This window comes from Trichechus manatus, unplaced genomic scaffold (genome assembly GCF_000243295.1).
Source record: "Trichechus manatus latirostris isolate Lorelei unplaced genomic scaffold, TriManLat1.0 scaffold00194, whole genome shotgun sequence".
NCBI classification, from domain to species: Eukaryota; Metazoa; Chordata; class Mammalia; order Sirenia; family Trichechidae; genus Trichechus; species Trichechus manatus.
The window spans coordinates 1,246,757-1,266,384 of record NW_004444130.1 but is presented as its reverse complement, the minus strand read 5'-3'; the positions used below and the strand labels follow the sequence as shown (position 1 = coordinate 1,266,384).

General features: G+C 43.2%; 1 protein-coding gene across 4 annotated transcripts; it reads right to left on the bottom strand.

Moving 5' to 3' along the window:
- Nucleotides 1-3,780: 3,780 nt before the first annotated feature.
- ZNF23 (zinc finger protein 23) lies at nucleotides 3,781-14,710 on the bottom strand. Of its 4 annotated transcripts, none has more exons than XM_004387789.3 (5): nucleotides 14,039-14,710; nucleotides 12,799-12,863; nucleotides 10,548-10,674; nucleotides 9,245-9,358; nucleotides 3,781-6,162 (listed from the first exon to the last, which is right to left on the bottom strand). In XM_004387789.3, exons 2-5 carry the CDS (start codon nucleotides 12,820-12,822, stop codon nucleotides 4,364-4,366), a joined length of 2,064 nt encoding a protein of 687 aa, XP_004387846.2. In that variant the 5' UTR covers nucleotides 12,823-12,863; nucleotides 14,039-14,710; the 3' UTR covers nucleotides 3,781-4,363. The 4 variants fall into 4 exon arrangements, with proteins under 4 accessions (XP_004387846.2, XP_023597655.1, XP_004387845.1 ...); XM_004387788.2 differs by having other exon boundaries at nucleotides 3,908-6,162; nucleotides 10,548-10,724; XM_023741888.1 differs by having other exon boundaries at nucleotides 3,908-6,162; nucleotides 10,548-10,724; nucleotides 14,256-14,710.
- Between the last annotated feature and the right edge of the window lie 4,918 nt (nucleotides 14,711-19,628).

Below are 19,628 nucleotides of genomic sequence, written 5' to 3'. Positions count from 1 at the left end.
CTAGAAGGCATAGAGGTATTCAGCGCCAGGTATTCAGGAAACAGAAAGAGAAGGAAGGTATAGAGAGACGAGAAACTGAGTAATGAAGAAAGACAAAAAGGGAAAAGAAAACAAAACAAATTTAAAACAAAAAAAAATAACAAGAACAGCCCCCAAAAAAACAAAAAAAGGAAAAAAAACCCATGAAAAAAGAAATGCCCTCAGGTGCGGTCGGGTGGAATCCAAGCAGCTGGTGCTTCCTGGACAAGAGACTGTGGCCGCGGGAAGCAGAGGAGGCTGAGTGGGGGTGAAGAAGGGTGGAGGGTGGGAAAGTGTATATCACAAATTACCACTTGTTCTGCCTCCTGCTGGAAGCTCCGTGAAGCTGCTTTCTCATACCCCTATTTGCTGGTCTCTGATAGGAGTCCAAGATGGTGGATCCGCACTGTGTTAGCTCATAGGGGACCTCTGCATGCATCTCTCCTCGCTCTCCGTTCTCTGTCAGTTTTCTCACTCCATTGGTCCTTGGCTGAACTCTTTATCTCTTCATTTGATGTTTTAGGGTATCAGGATTGCCGTTTTCTCTGTTTTGCTTAGTTTTTCAGATCTTTGCTGTGGAGGGACGGCGTGGTGCTTCTGCCTAGAGCACCATTTTGCCCTCGCCCCCACCTTTCTTCAGCCCCACTCGGCCTCCTCTGCTTCCCGCGGGCACAGTCTCTTGGCCGGGAAGCACCGGCTGCTTGGATTCCACCCGCCAACCCCGGCCTACTCCAAGTGCCATTTGTTGGCTGCTGGTGTTGCTTTTTTCTGCTTCTTTTGAATTCTTCCTTACCTCTCACCACCTCCCCTCCTTTCGCTCAAATACCTGGCTTCATGTGGCATCTTTGCTTCTTCCTGAAAGGCTGTGAAACTTCGCTTGAATGTGAAACTGCTTCCCGGTACATGGTGTCACGCTGGTGGGATCCAGGGGCTTTTTTCTGTATGTTTGTTTTGAATTGTTTGTTTTCTTTTTCTTTGCTTGCGTTGGGAGCCCGTTCTAGCCAGACAGTACTGCGTGGCTTGGGACCTACCCCCCAGCTTCTACAGATGCGCAGAGGGATCCCTGAGAGCATTTTTTTTCGTGTTTTTTTTTTTGTTTTTTTTTTGGGGGGGGTTCTTGTTTTTTCTTTAATTTGTTTTGTTTTGTTTTCCCTTTTTGTCTTTCTTCATTACTCAGTTTCTCATCTCCCTATACCTTCCTTCTCTTCCTGTCCCCTGGATACCTGGTGCTGAGTGGCACCTTTACATCTTCTAGCCAGGCTGTACTTCAACACCTGGGAACAACTTTCCCAGACCTCAAAGCTGCACCGGCAGGATCCCTGAGAGATTTTCTTTTCTCTTTCTAATTTTTTATTTATTCATTCTTTTCTTTTCTTTTTCTTCCCCTTTTCGTTTTTCCATTTCATAGTCTCTCATCTCTCCACTCCAATGGCAAGCTCCCCTAGCACCCTTTTTTTTTTGTAGGTTTTTGGCTCCTGTTCCTCTCTCCCATACCATTCTTAGCTCCACACATCACAATCTCCCCCCTCCATCCTGCCTACCTGCACTGTGCGCTTAACATCACACCACCAAGCAGTACAGGCATGGTCTACCAGAATCTGCCCTGCAATGATTACTGGCCCGCCCTGGTGGCTGTAGTAAGTGCCACAAACAACCCGTCCCAGCAACTCTTCCTTCAGCTAGACCAGCCCTGCCGTACCATATCTGAGTGAATAACCCTGCCAACTGGAGAAGGAGGTGAAAAATATTGTGTCCACAGATGAGCAAACAACAAAGAACACACAGATGAAACAAACAAATCTATAATTAATAAATGATAAAAATAACTACTTAACGCCCCAAAGACAGCAAACAATATCAAAACATTTACAAAAACAGGACAGGATTGTTCCAGTAGAAAGTGTTAAAAAAAAAAAAAAAGAACGTTGACAGATTGTGATAAATGTAACTAATGTCACTGAACAATTTGTGTGGAAATTGCCAAATGGAAACCTAACTTGCTATGTAAACTTTCACCCAAAACTCAGTATTATTTAAAAAAAAAAAAAAAAGACAACACAGCAGGGAAACACCACGCAAACTCTTAACAGTTGAGTGTAGACTGAATTCCTCTGGAAAGATCCACACCTAGATGAAGAGACATCTGCAGGGCTGCCTCACCAGTTGCCTAGGCCCCTGTCTGTCTTCACTTCCTTGTATGCAAAGGGGATTCCAGAGGCTTCACATCATACATGTCAACTCCCTCACCCCCATCTCATGGGCCTGGGAGTTGCTAACAACCCAGTGCCTCCTGCCTTTTGTCTGCAGTCCTGAGTGGACAAGGGGGGATCAGAGTGACAGGCAGACCAGCATCCCAATGAATGAAAGTCTCCAAGCTCACGAGTCCCCAGTGCCACCTATTTCTCCATGTTTCTGTCGCTAGCCATCTCTCCTACCTTCTCCGTAGCTGCCATTTCAAACCTTCTCCCCCTCCCCAATCTGGCCTCCCACTTCATACAGAAAAGAGGTGCTGACAAGACAGCATTTGCCTGCATCCTCCTGTCCCCACCTGCCCTCCTCTCCCACCTCACTCCTCCGTTTCCTGCATCTTCACCTGCTCTCCCTCCACTGGCTCCTCATCTGATTTAAACTGGCTCAAGACACTTCCGTATTAAAATATGAGAAACGAAACCAAAAAACTCCACAACCTCTCTTCCTACATGTTTTGGCAAATTCTTCCTCCTCTGCTGGGGAATTCTTGATGCCTGTCAGTGGCCTTCAGGGACCATCTCTGTGCTGGCAGCTCCTGGATCTGTCACCATCTCTTCTGAGCCAGACTCACATGCTAACCATTCCTCTCCCCCTTGGTGTCTCTCAGACGTGCTGTTAGTGATTGAATTGTGTCCCCCCAAAGTATGTAGTGGAATCCTGGCCCCTGTATCTGTAAATAGATCCTCTTTGGAAATCAGGTTTTCTTTTTTATGTTAATTGGGTCATACCCAAGTAGAGCAGGTTCTAATCACTTCTGAGTTATAAAAAGAGCAGAAAAGACACAAGGACAGACACCATGTGAGGATCGCCTACAAGCCAAGGAACACCAAGGAACCAAGGAATGCCTGGTGCTACTGACAAGGACTGCAGAGACCCTGATTTGGACTTTTAGCCTCTAGAACCATGAGAAAATAAATTTGTCCTTTAAAGCCACCCACTTGTATTTGTGCTACGGCAGCACTAGGTAACACTTTTACTTTTCACTCCTTAAGAGTACTCATGAGACTGACCATCTTAATTACTCATTTGTGTATCTTTTTAAAAGCTGCCTGTTAGTGTCATTTGCTGGTTTTTATTAGACCATTATCTTTCTCTTATTCTAAGACCTCTTTGTATACTAGATCTTAGGAGCAGTCCCCGGATTACTGAATCCCGTTCCTAAATCCATCTTTAAGTCGAATTTGTAAGTAAATCAGAACAGTAGATATGATTCGTATCTAACATCAAATGTTCATCTTAGTGTATAGTATCTAGTGTACCTTTCTATGCATTTAAACACTTCCAGATATACTAAAACATCTTCAATACAGTAATGTTTTGATGCATGTCACAAAGTAGCACCCGTTTACTACAAATCATTGTATGTACCTCAAATTTTTCATATAATAGCCTTTACAGGGGTTGGTTTGTAACTACTGGTTGTACATGGGACACTCATACCCCAGAGACTGCCTGTAATTTTGTATCACATTTTATAAAGGTATTTCCACTTTTTGCCCTTTATCTTTCAGCTTTATTTGGGATTATTTAAAAAAAAAAATATTTAATTTTGTGTAGTCAATTTATCAATATTTTCACTTATGATTTCTTTCATCTAATGCTTAGAAAGTTTTCCCTACTACATAATAAAAACATTGTACAAAAGTAATGCATGCTTGTAAACAGTTAAACAGAAATAAATTAATTTAGGTAGTTAGTATCTTTTTATTACAGGGTTTCCAATCCAAGAACAAGGTTTGTTTCTCTCTCCATTTATTCAGGTTTTTCCTTTCGTGATCATCAGTGGAGATTCATCATTTTCTCCATGTGCATATATATTTATTCCTAGAAAATCTATTTTCTTGATTCTGTTGAGAATGGAATATTTTCTTTCATTATATTTTCTTTTGGTTGGTGGTATAAAGCAAAGTTATTTATTTTGGGGTGCTACTTTTTAACTGGTCATCCATCCCTGATTATAAATTGAATGAATAGATGTTTCCAAGTGAAGACTCTGTCAATTCATTTCCTTCTCAAGGTTTTCCACCAGGGTGATCTGATGATACTTGATCCATGTCAGCATTAACCTTGAGAGTTCTCTGTATCTTTCTCATTATTAAGATTTTCCCTCACTATGGACACTCTGATGATGAATAAGTTGGAAGCTAAACCTAAAGGCTTTCCCACACACATTACACACATAGGGTTTCTTCCAAGTGTGGACAGTCTGATGTATAATACAGTCAGAACTATAGCTGAAGCCTTTGCCACACTCCACACATCTGAAGGGTTTCTCTCCAGTGTGGCTTCTCTGATGCCGGATTAAATGCGCATTAACATGGAAGGCTTTTCCACACTCCTTACACTGAAAGGGCTTCTCTCCAGTGTGGATTCTCTGATGCACAATATAGTCAGAACTACAGCTAAATGCTTTTCCACACTCCATACATTTGAAAGGCTTCTCCCCAGTGTGTATTCTCTGATGCCTAGTCAGTTTGGCATTGATACTGAAAGCTTTCCCACATTCCTTACATTGATAAGGCTTTTCTCCAGTATGGATTCTGTGATGATCAAGCAGGTTTCTTTTAGAAGTAAAGCATTTCCCACACTCATTACATTCAAACGGTTTCTCCCCAGTGTGAATCCTCTGATGCTGAATTAGTTTTGCATTAACATTGAAGGCCTTTCCACACTCATTACACTCATAGGGCTTCTCCCCAGTGTGGATTCTCAGATGCTGCCGAAGCTGGGAGTTACACCGGAAGGCTTTCCCACATTCATTACACTCATAGGGCTTCTCCCCAGTGTGGATCCTCTGATGCTGGATTAATTTCCCTTTAACACTAAAGGCTTTTCCACATTCAGAACACTCATAGGGTTTCTCCCCAGTGTGGATTCTTTGATGCTGAATGAGTTTCGCATTACTGTGGAAGGCTTTCCCACATTCCTTACACTGATAGGGCTTCTCTCCAGTGTGGATGCTCTGGTGCTGCCTAAGCTGCGAGCTGCACCTGAAGCCTTTTCCACACTCAGTACACTCATAGGGCTTCTCTCCAGTGTGGATTCTCTGATGTTGAATTAATTTTGCATTAACATTGAAAGCCTTCCCACAGTCAATACACTCGTAAGGTTTCTCTCCAGTGTGGACTCTCTGATGTGTAATATATGCAGAACTACAGCTGAAGCCATTTCCACACTCCTTGCACTGATAGGGCTTCTCTCCAGTATGGATTCTCTGATGTCTACTTAGACTCCCATTAACGCTGAAGGCTTTCCCACACACCTTACACTGATACGGCTTCTCCCCACTGTGGATTGTCTGATGCGTAATATAATGGGAACTATAACTAAAGCTTTTCCCACACTCCACACATTTGAAGGGTTTATCCCCACTATGAAGTCTTTGATGCCAAATTAATTTTGCATTAACGCTGAAGGCTTTGCCACATTCCTTACACTGATAGGGCTTCTCTCCAGTGTCAATGTCTTGATGCTGATTACATTGAGAGTCACACCTATAGGTTTCCACTAATTCTTCACATTTGAAAGGTCTTTCCCCAGTATCAATTATTTCATGCTGAATAAGTTCCCTGTCAGCACTGAAGGCTTTCCCTGATCCTGTACACTCAGGGAGCTGCTCTCCAGTGGAGACAGTATGACAGTGATACAAGTTTGGGCTTTGACTAAAGAAATACTCCTCCACAGGGCTTGTCTCATCTTTCACTGTCCTGTCAATGAAACTGCTGTCTTCTTTCTTCACACTTCCTACTGAGTGGACTTCCTGCTGTTTCTCTAGAATATAAGCTTCTGGAAAGTCTGCCTCCTGGGGAAAGTTCCTCTGAAGTTTAAATGATGTACTATCTTTTTCTTCACACATTTCCTTTGTCAAGTTATTGTCAGTCTGGATATCAATATCTAAAATAAAAAATAGAAAACATAAAAGATCACGTAACAACCATATGACAGAGAAAAGAACTGTGCTAGAAAGAATAAAGGATAATAATAATCAAGGGAGTTTTTAAAATTACCAGACTAAGTTAAAGAACCTGAAGTTCATCCATAAGGTATAATAATATGTAGCTGGTAAAAGAATGAAATATATCTATATATGCTGACACACACACACACCCCAAAAAAGGCAAAGATACACTGTTGAGTGGAAAAACAAGTTGAGAAACAATATGTAAAGTAGATTCCATTTATGTAATAAAAAAGCCTAGAAAATTTCTAGAAGAATACAAAAGAAACTGGGCAAACTGACACAGAATGTTTGACAGACTCTTTTTTCCACTTTGTACACTTTCTGTACTATTGAGAGCATGGGTGTTGTAAATTTTTTTTTTTTTTAAATAATTCTTAAAGTAATGACTAAAAAAGATCACCAGTCTCTCTCAACCTAAGGCAAGACCGTTATAAAGGACATAACCAATAACATGAAGGTTAAAGGTGAGAGCAGTGGAACAAAACTCCAGGTCTCGACCACCAGTTCTGTGTTCTTTCCATCACACCATGCTTTTCTACACTGCAGTTTCTTCTCAGTTGTCCCTATGTACTTGAGTCTCGTTAATAAAAACAGAAAATGCTTAAGAAGGAGAATGGCAAGTGTCAGCACTACTAGGAAGCAAAAGGAAAAGAATTCTGTTTCTTTCCTTAGAACTTAAACTCTAGACTTCCCAAAATTCCTTTGATTTTTTTCTCTACTTTAGAAAGGGCCTGTTTAAGGTCCCCCTGACGTTTTAATCCCACCTCTCCCACCTCCCCCAGGACACTTCTGCCTTTTCCCTTTCTCTCCCCCAATCCTAAAACTGATCAATCTATAAAATTATTTCCATGACCTCAATAGTCTTTAGAGCTACTGATTTCTGCATTTGTTCCCATATTTCTTAAAAATGTGCCTCAAAATGCTGCCTCTATTTTTTCATCTCTCATTCTCTCCTCAGCCATGTGTAATATGCCCCCTGTACCAGTATTTCATTATAATCGCCCTCAGTAGACCCAAATGACCTGGATTTCCCTAGCAAGCATTTTCAAAATAGTCTTTTCCCAAATATAAAAGGTTAATACATACATATCTGTAATATCAGAAAGTTACAAGAAAGAAAATTAAAATTACCTGAAGTACAACCACCTAATGATAACTATGGCTAATCTGATGTATCTCCTTTCTCAATCACATTGATTAGAATTTGTATTTCTTATATGGATCAACCAGTTACATTCTTTGCCAATTTTTCTATCCTAGTGACCTTTTATTTACCAAATCCTATGGTGTGGCAGATGATACTGGTTGCTTACCCAATATCCATTCTCCCCTTCCTCCTTACTAGCACATATTTTTTTTTTTTTTCCTACATAGCAATATGCCCAGCTAGCTATGTTCCCTACCCTCTCTTGCAGTGGAGATGGCCATTTGACACAGTTCTAGCAACTGAGATTTAAACAGAAGTCACTGGGTGGAGATTCTAGGAAAGTTTTAAAAAGGTCACTTTGCTGACACGGGCCTTTTGTCCTTTGCCCTTCCTCCTTCTGCCTGCCTAGAACCCAATTTGATTCCTCACCCAGTTAACCTACACAAATTGACTAGATTAACTTTCCTATCCTCAGTTAGGAGCCCTGGTGATGCAGTGACTAAGAGCTCAGCTGCTAACCAAAAGGTCAGCAGTTCGAATTCACCAGCCTCTCCTCGGAAACCCTATGGGAGCAGTTCTACTCTGTTCTATAGGGTCTTTATAAGTCAGAATCGACTCAACGGCAATGGATTTGGTTTTTATCCTCAAGTAAGATCACAATGGGCTGTTCAAACACTTCAGAAAGACGTAAGGACTGTCTGCTGCCAATAGGATGAAATCCAGCCTCCTCTGATCAAAGACGTCCATAATACTGCATTTCTCCCTCTATTTGTCAGGCACATTATACTTTCTTCAAACCCTCTATTTCCAAAATATGCCTTCCTTGGTCAGGGATCATTTGGTTAAACTGTCAAAAACAAACAAAAATCCACTGAAATTATCTATCAAAAGAAGGATTCACTGAAAGTATACAAGAACATCTCATGGATGGCATATCTAGAAAGAAATCTGGGCATCATGGGGTATGGGAAGTCATCTGGTAGCTACTCTGACTCCTGCTGCTCCAAGTGTGGTCTGGGAACTAGAAGCACTGGCATCACCTGGGAACTTATTAGAAATGCACAATCTTGGCCACACCCAAGACTTACTGAATCACAATCTGCATACTGACAAGACTCCCAGGTGATTCACGTGCACATCAGTGTTTGAGAAGCACCGAATTAGAGGACTTCCTCCTTTCTACCTTACTTCACTATGTACAGTTGTCTCCTCCCAAAATATAATAATGATAAAACAGAATACTTAATTGAGCACACACTATAAGCTAGGCCCTTGATATGTTATTTAATCCTCAACCTCTAAGACTAGTACTATTGCCTTATTTTATTATTACTGAATTTCCAAAGATGAGGCCATTGAATTTTTGAGAACTCAAATAAATGACTTGCTCAAAGTCACACAACTAGGAAGTGGCACAGTTGGAATTTGAACTCAGGAAAGTCTACTCCAACGACTGTGTTTTTAACCACCAGGCTATTCTGCCTGTCTGTGCAAGAAGACTGTTAATTCTGTATCCTCCACATTAAGAGGACAATACTTAGAAAATAGCAATGACCCAAAAAACTACTGAACCCATTAATATTGTCTGAGAAAGGTGGGATTTCAAAATTAGGACTAAAAAGAGTTAGAATGAGGCATCTGAAAAATGAGCTGTTCTTGGGATTAGGAAAAAACAGCAAACTGCTAAAACAGACAGGATTTATAAGAAAGGTTTCAATCGTACTTATCTCTATAAATCATCAAAACTTGTTTATATTATACTCTATATGGCTGGCAGATAACTGTGGCATGCTTATATGTTGCTCAAGTTGGCTTTCTCGCTACAGAACTAAACTTTGCAACATAATGGGCAATCTGTGCTCCCTTACCAGTCCAGAGGCCTTGGGGGCCTGTTCCCACTCCAGTGGGCACTGGAAGTGGGCCCCAGAGCTCAGCTCCTCCCTCCAGTTGTGAGATCATAGTAGGTTTGAGAAGTGGAAATCCTGGTTCAGGGAACGAAAATAGGAGAGACAGGTGAATAATCTCCCACAAGTCAGTTCCTAAACCTCTTCTCAGATTGTCTCAGCAATGGGGAGGGAAGGTAAGAGTCCAAGGGACCCCGTGCCTAAAAACTATGGGAAGATGGGGGAAGGTGTCTCGGGCAGGTAGGAATGGTCTTGGGAAGGTCTGGGGGTCTTGGGCAGGTGTGGGGAAGCTGGGAAGAGCCCAGATTATGGGACCCAGAGACCTCAGGCAGGGCAAACCAGGGAGATTCTGCTCAAAGGGATACCACTTTGTGACCTTGGCCTGAAATATTCTTAGGGCACATTGAGATCCTTGGAAAGATATAGGTACAGTGAGAAGAAACTTAGAAGGCATAGCTGCGGGAACAAGAAGTACTTTTTTCCCACACTGTGTCCAAAACATAGCTCCTATAGGGTAGAGTAAAAGTGCACACCTGTCCCAGTATCATGGATTGAATTGTGTCCCCCAAAAATATCTGTCAACTTGGCTGGGTCATGATTCCAGTATTGTATGATTGTGTAATCTGATGTGATTTCCTTATGCGCTGTAAACTCTATCACTATGATGAGGTCATATGTGATCTCCTTATGTGTTGTAAATTCTATCACTGTGATGAGGTTACACTGATGAGGTTTACAAGATTTGATAGTGTCTTAATGCAATCTCTTGAGATATAAAAGAGAGAAGTGAGCAGAGACACATAAGAACCTCATACCACCAAGAAAGCAGTGGGGGAGCAGACTGCGTCCTTTGGACCAGAGGTTCCTGCGGTGAGATGCTCCCAGACCAAGGGAAGACTGATGCATCACAAGAACCTTCCTCCAGAGCTGACAGAGAGAGAAAGCCTTCTCCTGGAGCTGACAGCCTGAATTTGGACTTGTAGCCTACTGGACTATGAGAGAATAAACTTCTCTGTTAAAGCCACCCACTTGTGGTATTTCTGTTAGAGCAGCACTGGATGACTAAGACACCCAGCAAAGTCCTATACTGGCCCAAAAAGGACTTGGGGTTCGCCCTTCCTCTGAGTCTAGGGAATTAGGAATCTCTGCCCCTGGGGCTCCCACTCAGTAAAGAATTACCAGAGACCCCACCTGTAACCTGTAAGGGGGAATGAAGCAGGAAACCTCAAATGGCAGAATCTGGGCCCCAGGGGGAAGGAAGCCTTACCCAGGGAGGCCACGTGCCCATAATTCTCCAGCATCACATCCCTGTACAGGGCCCTCTGTGTGGGGGACAGGCCATCCCATTCCGTCTGCGTGAAGTACACAGCCACGTCCTCAAAAGTCACCAACTTCTGAAACAACAGGTTCCTGCTGCCCTAGGGCCAATTCCATGGCTCAGGCCCTAAGTGAGGGGCAGAGGGCAGTGTAAGGGCCTGGGGAGGGAGCTTTTGTAGAGCGTGACATTAATAACAGGAAAAATTTGAGAAAAAGCACCTGGAAACTGAACCACAGAATATCCAACTTCCATTTCAGCCAAGAAGTCTCATGACATTTTTTACACTTATAAAAGATAACATAAGTTGAGATTAAAAAAAAAAAAAAAATTGCCACAACCAAATTCTCCTAAAGCAACTCCATTATTTTAAGATAGGCTGATTACATCACCTAATCCCTCACAGTGGCAGACAAGGCTCAGGACAGATCCACCAGCAGTTCCCCTCATCCCCTTGAGGGCTTAGCTTCTCTAGCCTGCTCCCCATGCCTATCCTAGGCCGTGTTCTGCTCCCCACAGCTTGCTCTCATCCTCAAGCCTCAGCCACCTCCAAAGAACAGAGAACAGTCATAGCCTCTATCTCATCCAGTCCCCATCTGCTGCCTGATTCTCATCAGACCCCCAATAAGGGGCTGAGCAGCCTCTACTCGAGCACCTCCAGTAGAAGAAGCGTGTGCTGCCTGGGGCAGCCCATTCTGCCTTCTGATGAAAATCCAGCATTTCTTTGACTTTCTCCCATTCAAGCCTCATCCTTTCCAACTTCTCCAAGACTTCACCACTTCTCCCAAGGTTTGGGAATAAGGGAGATCAGCCTTCTTGTTGGCTGGCTACTCTGCCCCTCTTTGCTTCTCCTCTTTGCATCACTACAACATATGGTCAGCACAGGACTGCCACTCAGGCCTGATGCTGCAGGCCCCACCCAGACCCAACTCCTGCTCCTGGCCAGCTCCTGCCTCTGGCTGATTCTCCCTCTGCCACCTCAGACTTTTGGAACCACCTTGGGGACTCACCTGCAGGGATTTCCCTCTCAGCACCTCTTTGCCATGATTTGTCTTGCTTGATCCTACTGACTTCCACCCATAAACCATTCTAGTCAAATCTCTGTGTGTTTCTACATGACCTTGGACAGGTCGTGTAACTTCTCTGCACAAAGTTAAATACATTCACTGCCTACTGCCACCACCCTTTCCCTAGGTAAACTGGTTCCTCCTCCTGAACTCAGACCTCAGCTGGTGTCACCACCATCCACCATCTGGGCCCTGTTCTCAAATCCTCCCTATCCCTTCCTCCCACCTCCAACCCTTTGACTCTCTGGGTCCTACAGACCTTTATGTTTTAAACTTCGCTTAAAGCTATTTCTCCCCTTTAACAACTACTTTCCTTGATGAAGTCCACATCACCTGGGTCAGTGGGATACTTTCTGAAGTGGTCACCTTGCTTTTGAACCTCTCCTTAAAATTCTCCCATGCACAGCCAACACAAATCTGACCAGGTTAGCATCACTAGCTTCACCTGGCTGAGCAGTTAAGAATCACACAGTAACTGTGCGACCTGCGGCAAGTTACTTGGTGGGTTCATGAAGTCCCTGAAATAGCATGGAAAACTTGGTTTGCATGTTTATTTTTCTGGTGAGAGGGTCCAGCGCTCTTATCAGAGACCTAACGATTGAGGTCTGCAGCCCAATCCCTGAAAGCCTATTAAGGACGCAATGCGACATTCTGTCCCACAAGACTTCCCTGCCTTTCTCCCACTGGACCCCACTCCCCATGGTCTTCCCTTCTTTCTCCGAATTAGAGGCCCAGCTCTCCTTTACCCTGATCTGTCTCTGCCATCCCCACTCACCTACAAGTCCATCACTGAGTCCTAGTCCTCTGCTAGTCACCTCCACTCATGCCCATACACAGAAAAGCCTACGTGGACAGCTTCTGCACCCCCTCACCCAGATCCCTCTGCTGGGGGAGCTCCTGTATCAGAAGCGACCCCAAGCTCAGAAGGGTACGCTTCCCGGTACGCTCTCCTGCGGCCTCCATCTCTCACTGTCTGACGTCTCTGTGCACATCACCTCTCTTTCCACAGCCTCCAGTCCTGCAGGCGGCAGCGTGGAGCCGCCTCCAGCTTTCATCCTGAGGCTCATCAGCTCCCCTTCTCAGTTTTCCTCCATTTGAAGCTGCTTAGAGGAAGAGCTGAAGGACACACAGCTCACCTGGGGCCAGGCTGTCAGGAGCATGGCTGTTACCACCTGGTTTCCCTCTCAGAGAAGGGTTGTAACTGAGGAAAAAAACAGACACACATGTAAGGCAAGCCATTCCCACCAGGGGTCATAGAGCCCCTCACAGAAGATCTGAAATGTAGGCGGCCCACATCCAAATAGCAGTGAGAGCAAGTGCTGCTGCAGGAAGAAGGCAGTGATTTCTTCACAAGCTCAGCCCCTGACACTGACACTCTGACACTGATGCTCACTGTCAGGAACCCTAGGATTTTACAATTCAGACACAATTCAGAATGTATGTAAAATGTATGCAGAGCCTAAAGAATAATAAAACAAAGACTCATATATCCACAACTCAGCTCAAGAGAGAATATTACCAACATCTCTAACTTATTTCTCTTTTTCTAAACTAGCATCATCTTTGGTTACACTGTAACAGAAGCTAGGCTGGCTAGGCTGTGGCCTCAGCACAGAGGCTGCAGAGTCAGCCCAGGGAGGCAGCGTCTGGAGGAGCAGCTGCTTCCTCACATCCTGCCCTACTCCCTCACAGAGCTCAGGGTGTCCCCAAGGGTCTTAATGCCTTTGTGGAGACCTTGGATATGTTCCTTAACTATGCTTTAAAAAACCTTGGTAGAGATGGAAAGGAGAAAGATAGTAAGCCATCTAGAAATGCTTGCTTAGCATAATAGGTTCTTGGAAATTTTAAAGTGAAAAATGACAAATAAGGAATATACATACTGAGAGAAAGGATCCAGTAAAGAGGCAGTTGAAAATGAGAAAGGATAACTGATGTATTGCTATCCTGAGGAGACAAAAAAAAAGAAAAAAAGAAAAAACCAGAATCCTGAGGAGGAGGGGGACAGAAGAGCCCACTAGTTCTGGGGCACAGGCAGGGATAAGAGTAGGTCTAGATATCTTCTGGAGGGAAATACTTGACACAGTATAGACTTCATTGCCGTATAATAGAGATCTTGTGAGTGAATAGATAACGTAAGTGTAAGGTGGGAGAATAGTGACATTTTCAGGAAAGAAAGGAAACTAACCAAAGGGCCGTCCCAGAAGCACAGCCTGGCTGACTTGGCCTCCGCACTGTACCTGGAGCTAAACCTCTGTCAGAGGCTGGAACACTCTTAGGAGAGTGTTCCCATCTCCCCTCAGGAATTGCTTGTGGAAAGGCCAAATCATTTCCAGGTCACTGTCACCCCACAGCCCAAGAGAAGCAGGGTAAAGTTACCATTTGGAGCTGACATCGCTCCAGGAGACAGGGCCCTCCGAAAGCCAGGCTTCTTCTGGACCCGGGTGGCTGGGAGGGGCTCCGCTTTTTCTGAGCTCAGTCTTGGCCCTTATTCACAACCCTATGCCAGGAGCCAGGGAGCACACTGTCCAAACTTGAAATGCCTGAGTAAAAGCCCCCGCACGACCTCAATATGTCAAAAGGTATGTGATGTTACCTCAGACCTCTTCACGCCTGCAAATATTCCACCCTGTGGTTGCACTGACACATCTTCCCAAAAGGTCGGCAGCATCTTCCCTGAGCAGATCAAGTGCTAAATGCTCGGGACGTTGTGGCTGTGATAGTAACACCGGCTTCGTCTTCAACGAGACGGAACGTAATTAGGCCATCATGTGTAAAGCCGGAGTCAAGAACCGGCGAAAGACGACCCTGGGCCGCCGCCTGGCTCCCTCTCCCAGGCTCGGCCACCCAGCACCGAGAGATACAGCCTCCTGAGGGTGGAGGCGTGTCTCAACCACACCAGGAACCGTCGGGTCAGGACACCACCTACAACACCCACAGCCCCGCGCTTACCTCCCCAGCCAGCGACTACGCGGCGCGGCAGGAAATGCGTCACAAGCCGCCGCCGAGCCACTCTAGGAAATGAGTCTCTCCCTCTCGGTGGTACCCCCACCCCCACCCCAACCCAAAGCCTCTGACAGGTGAAGGCTTTGAGCCCATGGGCTAGTATCTAAAAGACATAAAGAACTTTCAAAAGTGAACAGTAAGAAAAGAAACCAACAAAATCAGAAAATAGCTCAAAAACAAAAAGATACTTCATCAAAGTCAATTGGTAAAACATAGTTCATAAAGAAAATGTTATAAATCCTACTTTGGTGAGTAGCGTCTGGGGTCTTAAAAGGTTGCGAGCGGCCATCTAAGATACATCTATTGGTAATATCCCATCCAGAGCAAAGGAGAATGAAGAAAACGAAAGACACAAGGAAAATACTAGCCCAAAGACCCGAAGGACCACATAAACCAGAGCCTCCACCAGCCTGAGCCCAGAACTAGAACGGTGCCCAGCTACCACCACTGACCACTCTGACAGGGATCACAACAGAGAGTCCCAGACGGAGTGGGATAAAAATGTAGAACAAAATTGTAAATCACAAAAAAAGACCAGACTTACCGGCCTGACAGAGACTGGAGAAACCCCCAGAGTATGGTCCCAAGATGCTCTGCTACCTCAGAACTGAAACCACTCCTGAAGCCCACTTTTCAGACAACAACTAGACAGGCCTATAAAACAAACAATAACACACGTGAGTAACGTTCTTGTTAGTTCAATTAAATATACAAGACCAACTCCTGCCCAAAAGCAAGACAAGAAGGCAGGGAGGGACAGGAAAACTGGACAAATGGACATGGGGAACCTGGGGTGGAAAGGGAGAGAGTGCTGTCACATTGTGGGGATTGCAACCAATGTCACAAAACAATATGTGGATACATTTTTGAATTAGAAACCAACTTGAGCTATAAACTTTCACTTAAAGCACAATAAAATTTTAAAAAAAGAGAGAGATACTTCACCAAAGATGATGTATGGATGGCAATTAAGCACAAGAAAAGATTGTCAAAATCATTAGCCACTGTTGCTGTTAGATGTTGTGGAGTCGATTTCGACTCACAGAGACCGCATGTGACAGAGGAGAACTGCTCCATAGGGTTTTCTAGAGTGTAATCTTACAGGAGCAAATCACCAGGTCTTTCTTTGGCTAAGTGGGTTTGAACCACCAACTTTTCAGTTAGCAGCCAAGCATTTAACTGTTGCACCACCAGGGCTCCTTCATTATCCATTAGGGAAATACAAATTAAAATCACAATGAGATATCACTACACAAATATCAGAATGACTGAAAGAAAAAATAGATACAGCATCAAATGCTGGTGAAGGTGTGAAGAAACTGGGTCATGCATACATTGCTGATGAAAATTAAAATGATACTGCCACTCTGGAAAACAGTTCAGCAATTCCTTTAAAAAACTAGGCATGTAACTACCACAAAAAAAAACAAAAACAAAAACAAACCAAACTCATTGCCATCAAGTCATTTCCGACTCATAGCGAACATACAGGACAGAGCAGAATTGCCCCATGTGGTTTCCAAGGAGTGGCTGGTGGATCTGAACTGCCAACCTTTTTGGTTAGCAGCTGAACTCTTAACCACTGTGCCACCAGGTCTCCGTAACTAACTACCATCCTACCCAGCAATTGCACTTCTGGGGATTTATTCCAGAGAAATGAAAATTTATGTTCATACAAAAACCTATACATGAATGTTTAATAGCAGCTTTACTCACAATAATCAAAAACTGGAAACCTTCTAGATGCCCTTCAATGGGTGAATTGCTAAACAAACTGTGGTACATTTATACCATGGAATACTACTCAGAAATAAAAATGAACTATTGATACATGCAACAACCTGGATGACTCTGCAGAGAATTATTCTGTGTGGGGGTGGGGGGGGAATCCCATTCAAAAATGTTACATACTGTCTGATACCATTTATATAATGTTCTTGAAATAATAAAACTATAGAAATGGAGGACAGATTAGTTGTTTGCAGGGTGAAGGAGAAGGTTGAGTGGGGTGGGGTAGGGTGGGAGAAAAATGGGTATGGCTGTAAAAAGGCAACATGAGAGATCCTTGTGGTGATGGAAATGTTCTGCAGATTGACTTTATCAGTGTCAATATCCTGGTTGTAGTATTATACTATAGGTTGCAAGATGTTACCCTTGGAGGAGTCCCTGCACACAGCAGTCAAAAGTCCCAGGGAATTAGCAGCACTCCAGCGTGTAAATGGTTATAGAACTGCCCCAGGACAGAGTACTACAATAGAAAACAGGTAAGCCATGGTGCTGTCCAAGGTGCTAGCTCTGCCTCGGACGTTTGTTTAGGGAGCTCTCCAAGGTTCTGGTTCTGACCTCAAAACCATTACTCTCCAGTCTGGTGCTGGTTCTTCTCTATTTTAACCCTGATCTCCAGACACCCCATCTGTTTCTTTGAACCCAAGTGGACTGAACCTGACCCGTATCACCGAGTGCCCCAGCCCCTGCTTGTCTCTAGTTATCACCCTGCCTCAAAATCCAGAGAATTCAAGGACATTGAATTTATCGTGGATCCAAATGGTCAGGGGAGGCTTCTGGGAAGTTTTACTACATCTTTAAAAGTTGTTATAAAATGGATCAGAATACACACATACACACGCGCGCGTGCTTTGAAAAGTTAAAAAGGTAGACGGAGATTGGGTATTGTTGGTAACAATAGAAATTATAAATTACCTCAACATGATTTAAATGTAATAAAAATACAATAAAATTGGAGAATTCATATGCTCCAATGACTTTACTAAACCACCTAAACTCTCTCCTGGAACAAATTACCTTGCATGCAGGTATTGTAAGCCATAAAACATCTTTTATCTGAAAAGAACCTTATTAGCTCTAAATACTTTCATATATATTATGTGTTTTCCTTCACATCATCTTGAAGAAGGTACAGAAAGTATTATTGCCCTTTTATAGATGAGTTAAAACAAAGTTCACAGATTACAGCCCTTGTAGAGCATAGGGTATAGTCGGGGAGACAGGCATTAAATAAATCAGCACCTGAATAAAGAAGTCATTGTAGACTTTTATGCTACTGTGTCTTCAGGAAACCTAATTAACATCTTTGTGCCCAATTCTTCAATTGTAACATGAAGATACTTACAGTACCTACTTCATAAAGTTGTGTAATTAAGTGTAACGATTAGTAAAGTGCCTGGCATATGGTGTCAAAAAAAATTACAGCTATTACAACTTATTAAAGGGCAGTTGTAACTGGTACAGCAACATGTAAAACTAACAGTCCCTGGTTACTTTATTCAGTTTGTTTTGAGTGACTTTTACATTTTCTGTCCTCTAAATGATTCCTGGAGCACTGGTAGTGCAGTGGTTAATCCACCAACTGCTCCTTGGAAACCCTATGGGGCAGTTCTCTGTTCTATAGAGTCGCAATGAGTAGGAATCAACTCTTTGGTAACAGGTTTGGTTTTGGTTAAATGATCCCCCTGGAAATAACTCAAATGTTCACTAACAGTAGAATGCATTACTGTGTATTGTATACAATGGTATATTCACGTAAAGTAATACAGGTAGTCTCCAACTTAGGATGGGGTTCCATTCCGACGACTCCAGTCAGTTCTGATGTTTAAGTCGAATACATTTTTTTGTTTTCATATTTTTGCCTTTTTTTAAAAAAAAAATCGGTGTCTTCATAAATCTGTTGTCATTGAGAATGATAACGTCAGCAAATTATGCACTGCAACATTATATATAGTACATATTACTAACATGTACCAAAAAAAAAGATGGTTCTAAGTGTGGTTCATCATAACTCAAGGACTACCTTACTATGCAGCAATGAAAATGAATCTACACTGATTATTTCATTTATATAAAATACAAAAACAGGCAAAATAATTTGATAGAAGTCAAAAGAGAGGTTATTTTGAGAGTAGTGACTGAAATGGGGTGCAGAGAGACTTCTGGATTGCTGGTAACATTCTATTTCTTGATCTTGGTGCTGATTATCAGGCTATCTTCTTTGTAAAATTCCAAGTTGCACAACTATGACTTGTATACTTCTGTATGTGTGCTATATTTCAATCAAGACAAAAAAATACTACTAATGCACCACAACTACCACAGCCTCCAGCTGACTGGGTCCCATACAACTAGATGGTGCCCGGCTAACATCACTGACTGCTCTGACCAGGAACACAACAGAGGTTCCTGGACAGAGCGGGAGAAAAATGTAGAACAAAATTCTAACTCACAAAAAAAGACCAGATTTACTCTCCCAAAGGAGACTGGAGAAACCCCGAGAGTATGGCCCCCAGACACCCTTTTAGCTCAGTGGTGAAGTCATCTCTGAGGTTCACCGTTCAGCCTGGGAGTGGACAGCCCCATAAAACCAAATGGGACTAATGAGGTACAGCAGTCCAGGGACAAGGGCCAGAAGGCAGAAGGGGACAAGGAAGCTGGTGATAGAGAACTCAAGGTTGAGTAAGGATAGTGTTGATGTGTTGTGAGGTTGTTAACCATTGTCATAGGGCAACATGTGTACTAACTGTTCAATGAGAAACTATTTTGTTCTGTAAGCCTTCATCTAAAGTGAGAATAGCAGCACAATTGGAAGAGCGTAGTCGACGTCACTGAACTGTACAGGTAGAAATTTTTGAAATGGTGTATCTTTGTCTATGTATATTTTCACCAAAAAAAAAAAAAAGTCAAGAAGGGAGAGGGTTGACATGTTGTGGGGTTGTTAACCAACGTCATAAAACAATATGTGTACTACTGTTTCATGAGAAACTATTTGTTCTGTAAGCCTTCACCTGAAGTACAATTTAAAAAAAAAAAAAAAAAAGACCAGACTTACTGGCCTGACAGAGACTGGAGAAACTCCCAGAGTACAGCCCCCAGACACCCTTTTAGGTCAGCAATGAATTCACTCCTGAGGTTCATCCTTCAGCTAAAGATTAGGCAGCCCCATAAAACAAAA

Excerpts from the sequence above, each read along its gene's own strand:
- ZNF23 (XM_004387789.3), bottom strand. The coding sequence starts at position 12,822 with ATGCTCCTGACAGCCTGGCCCCAG. Across the intron at positions 10,675-12,798 it reads TCCTGACAGCCTGGCCCCAG|AAGTTGGTGACTTTTGAGGA; the intron begins GTGAGCTGTGTG and ends CTGTTGTTTCAG. Across the intron at positions 6,163-9,244 it reads CCCCCAAGGCCTCTGGACTG|ATATTGATATCCAGACTGAC; the intron begins GTAAGGGAGCAC and ends TTTTTATTTTAG.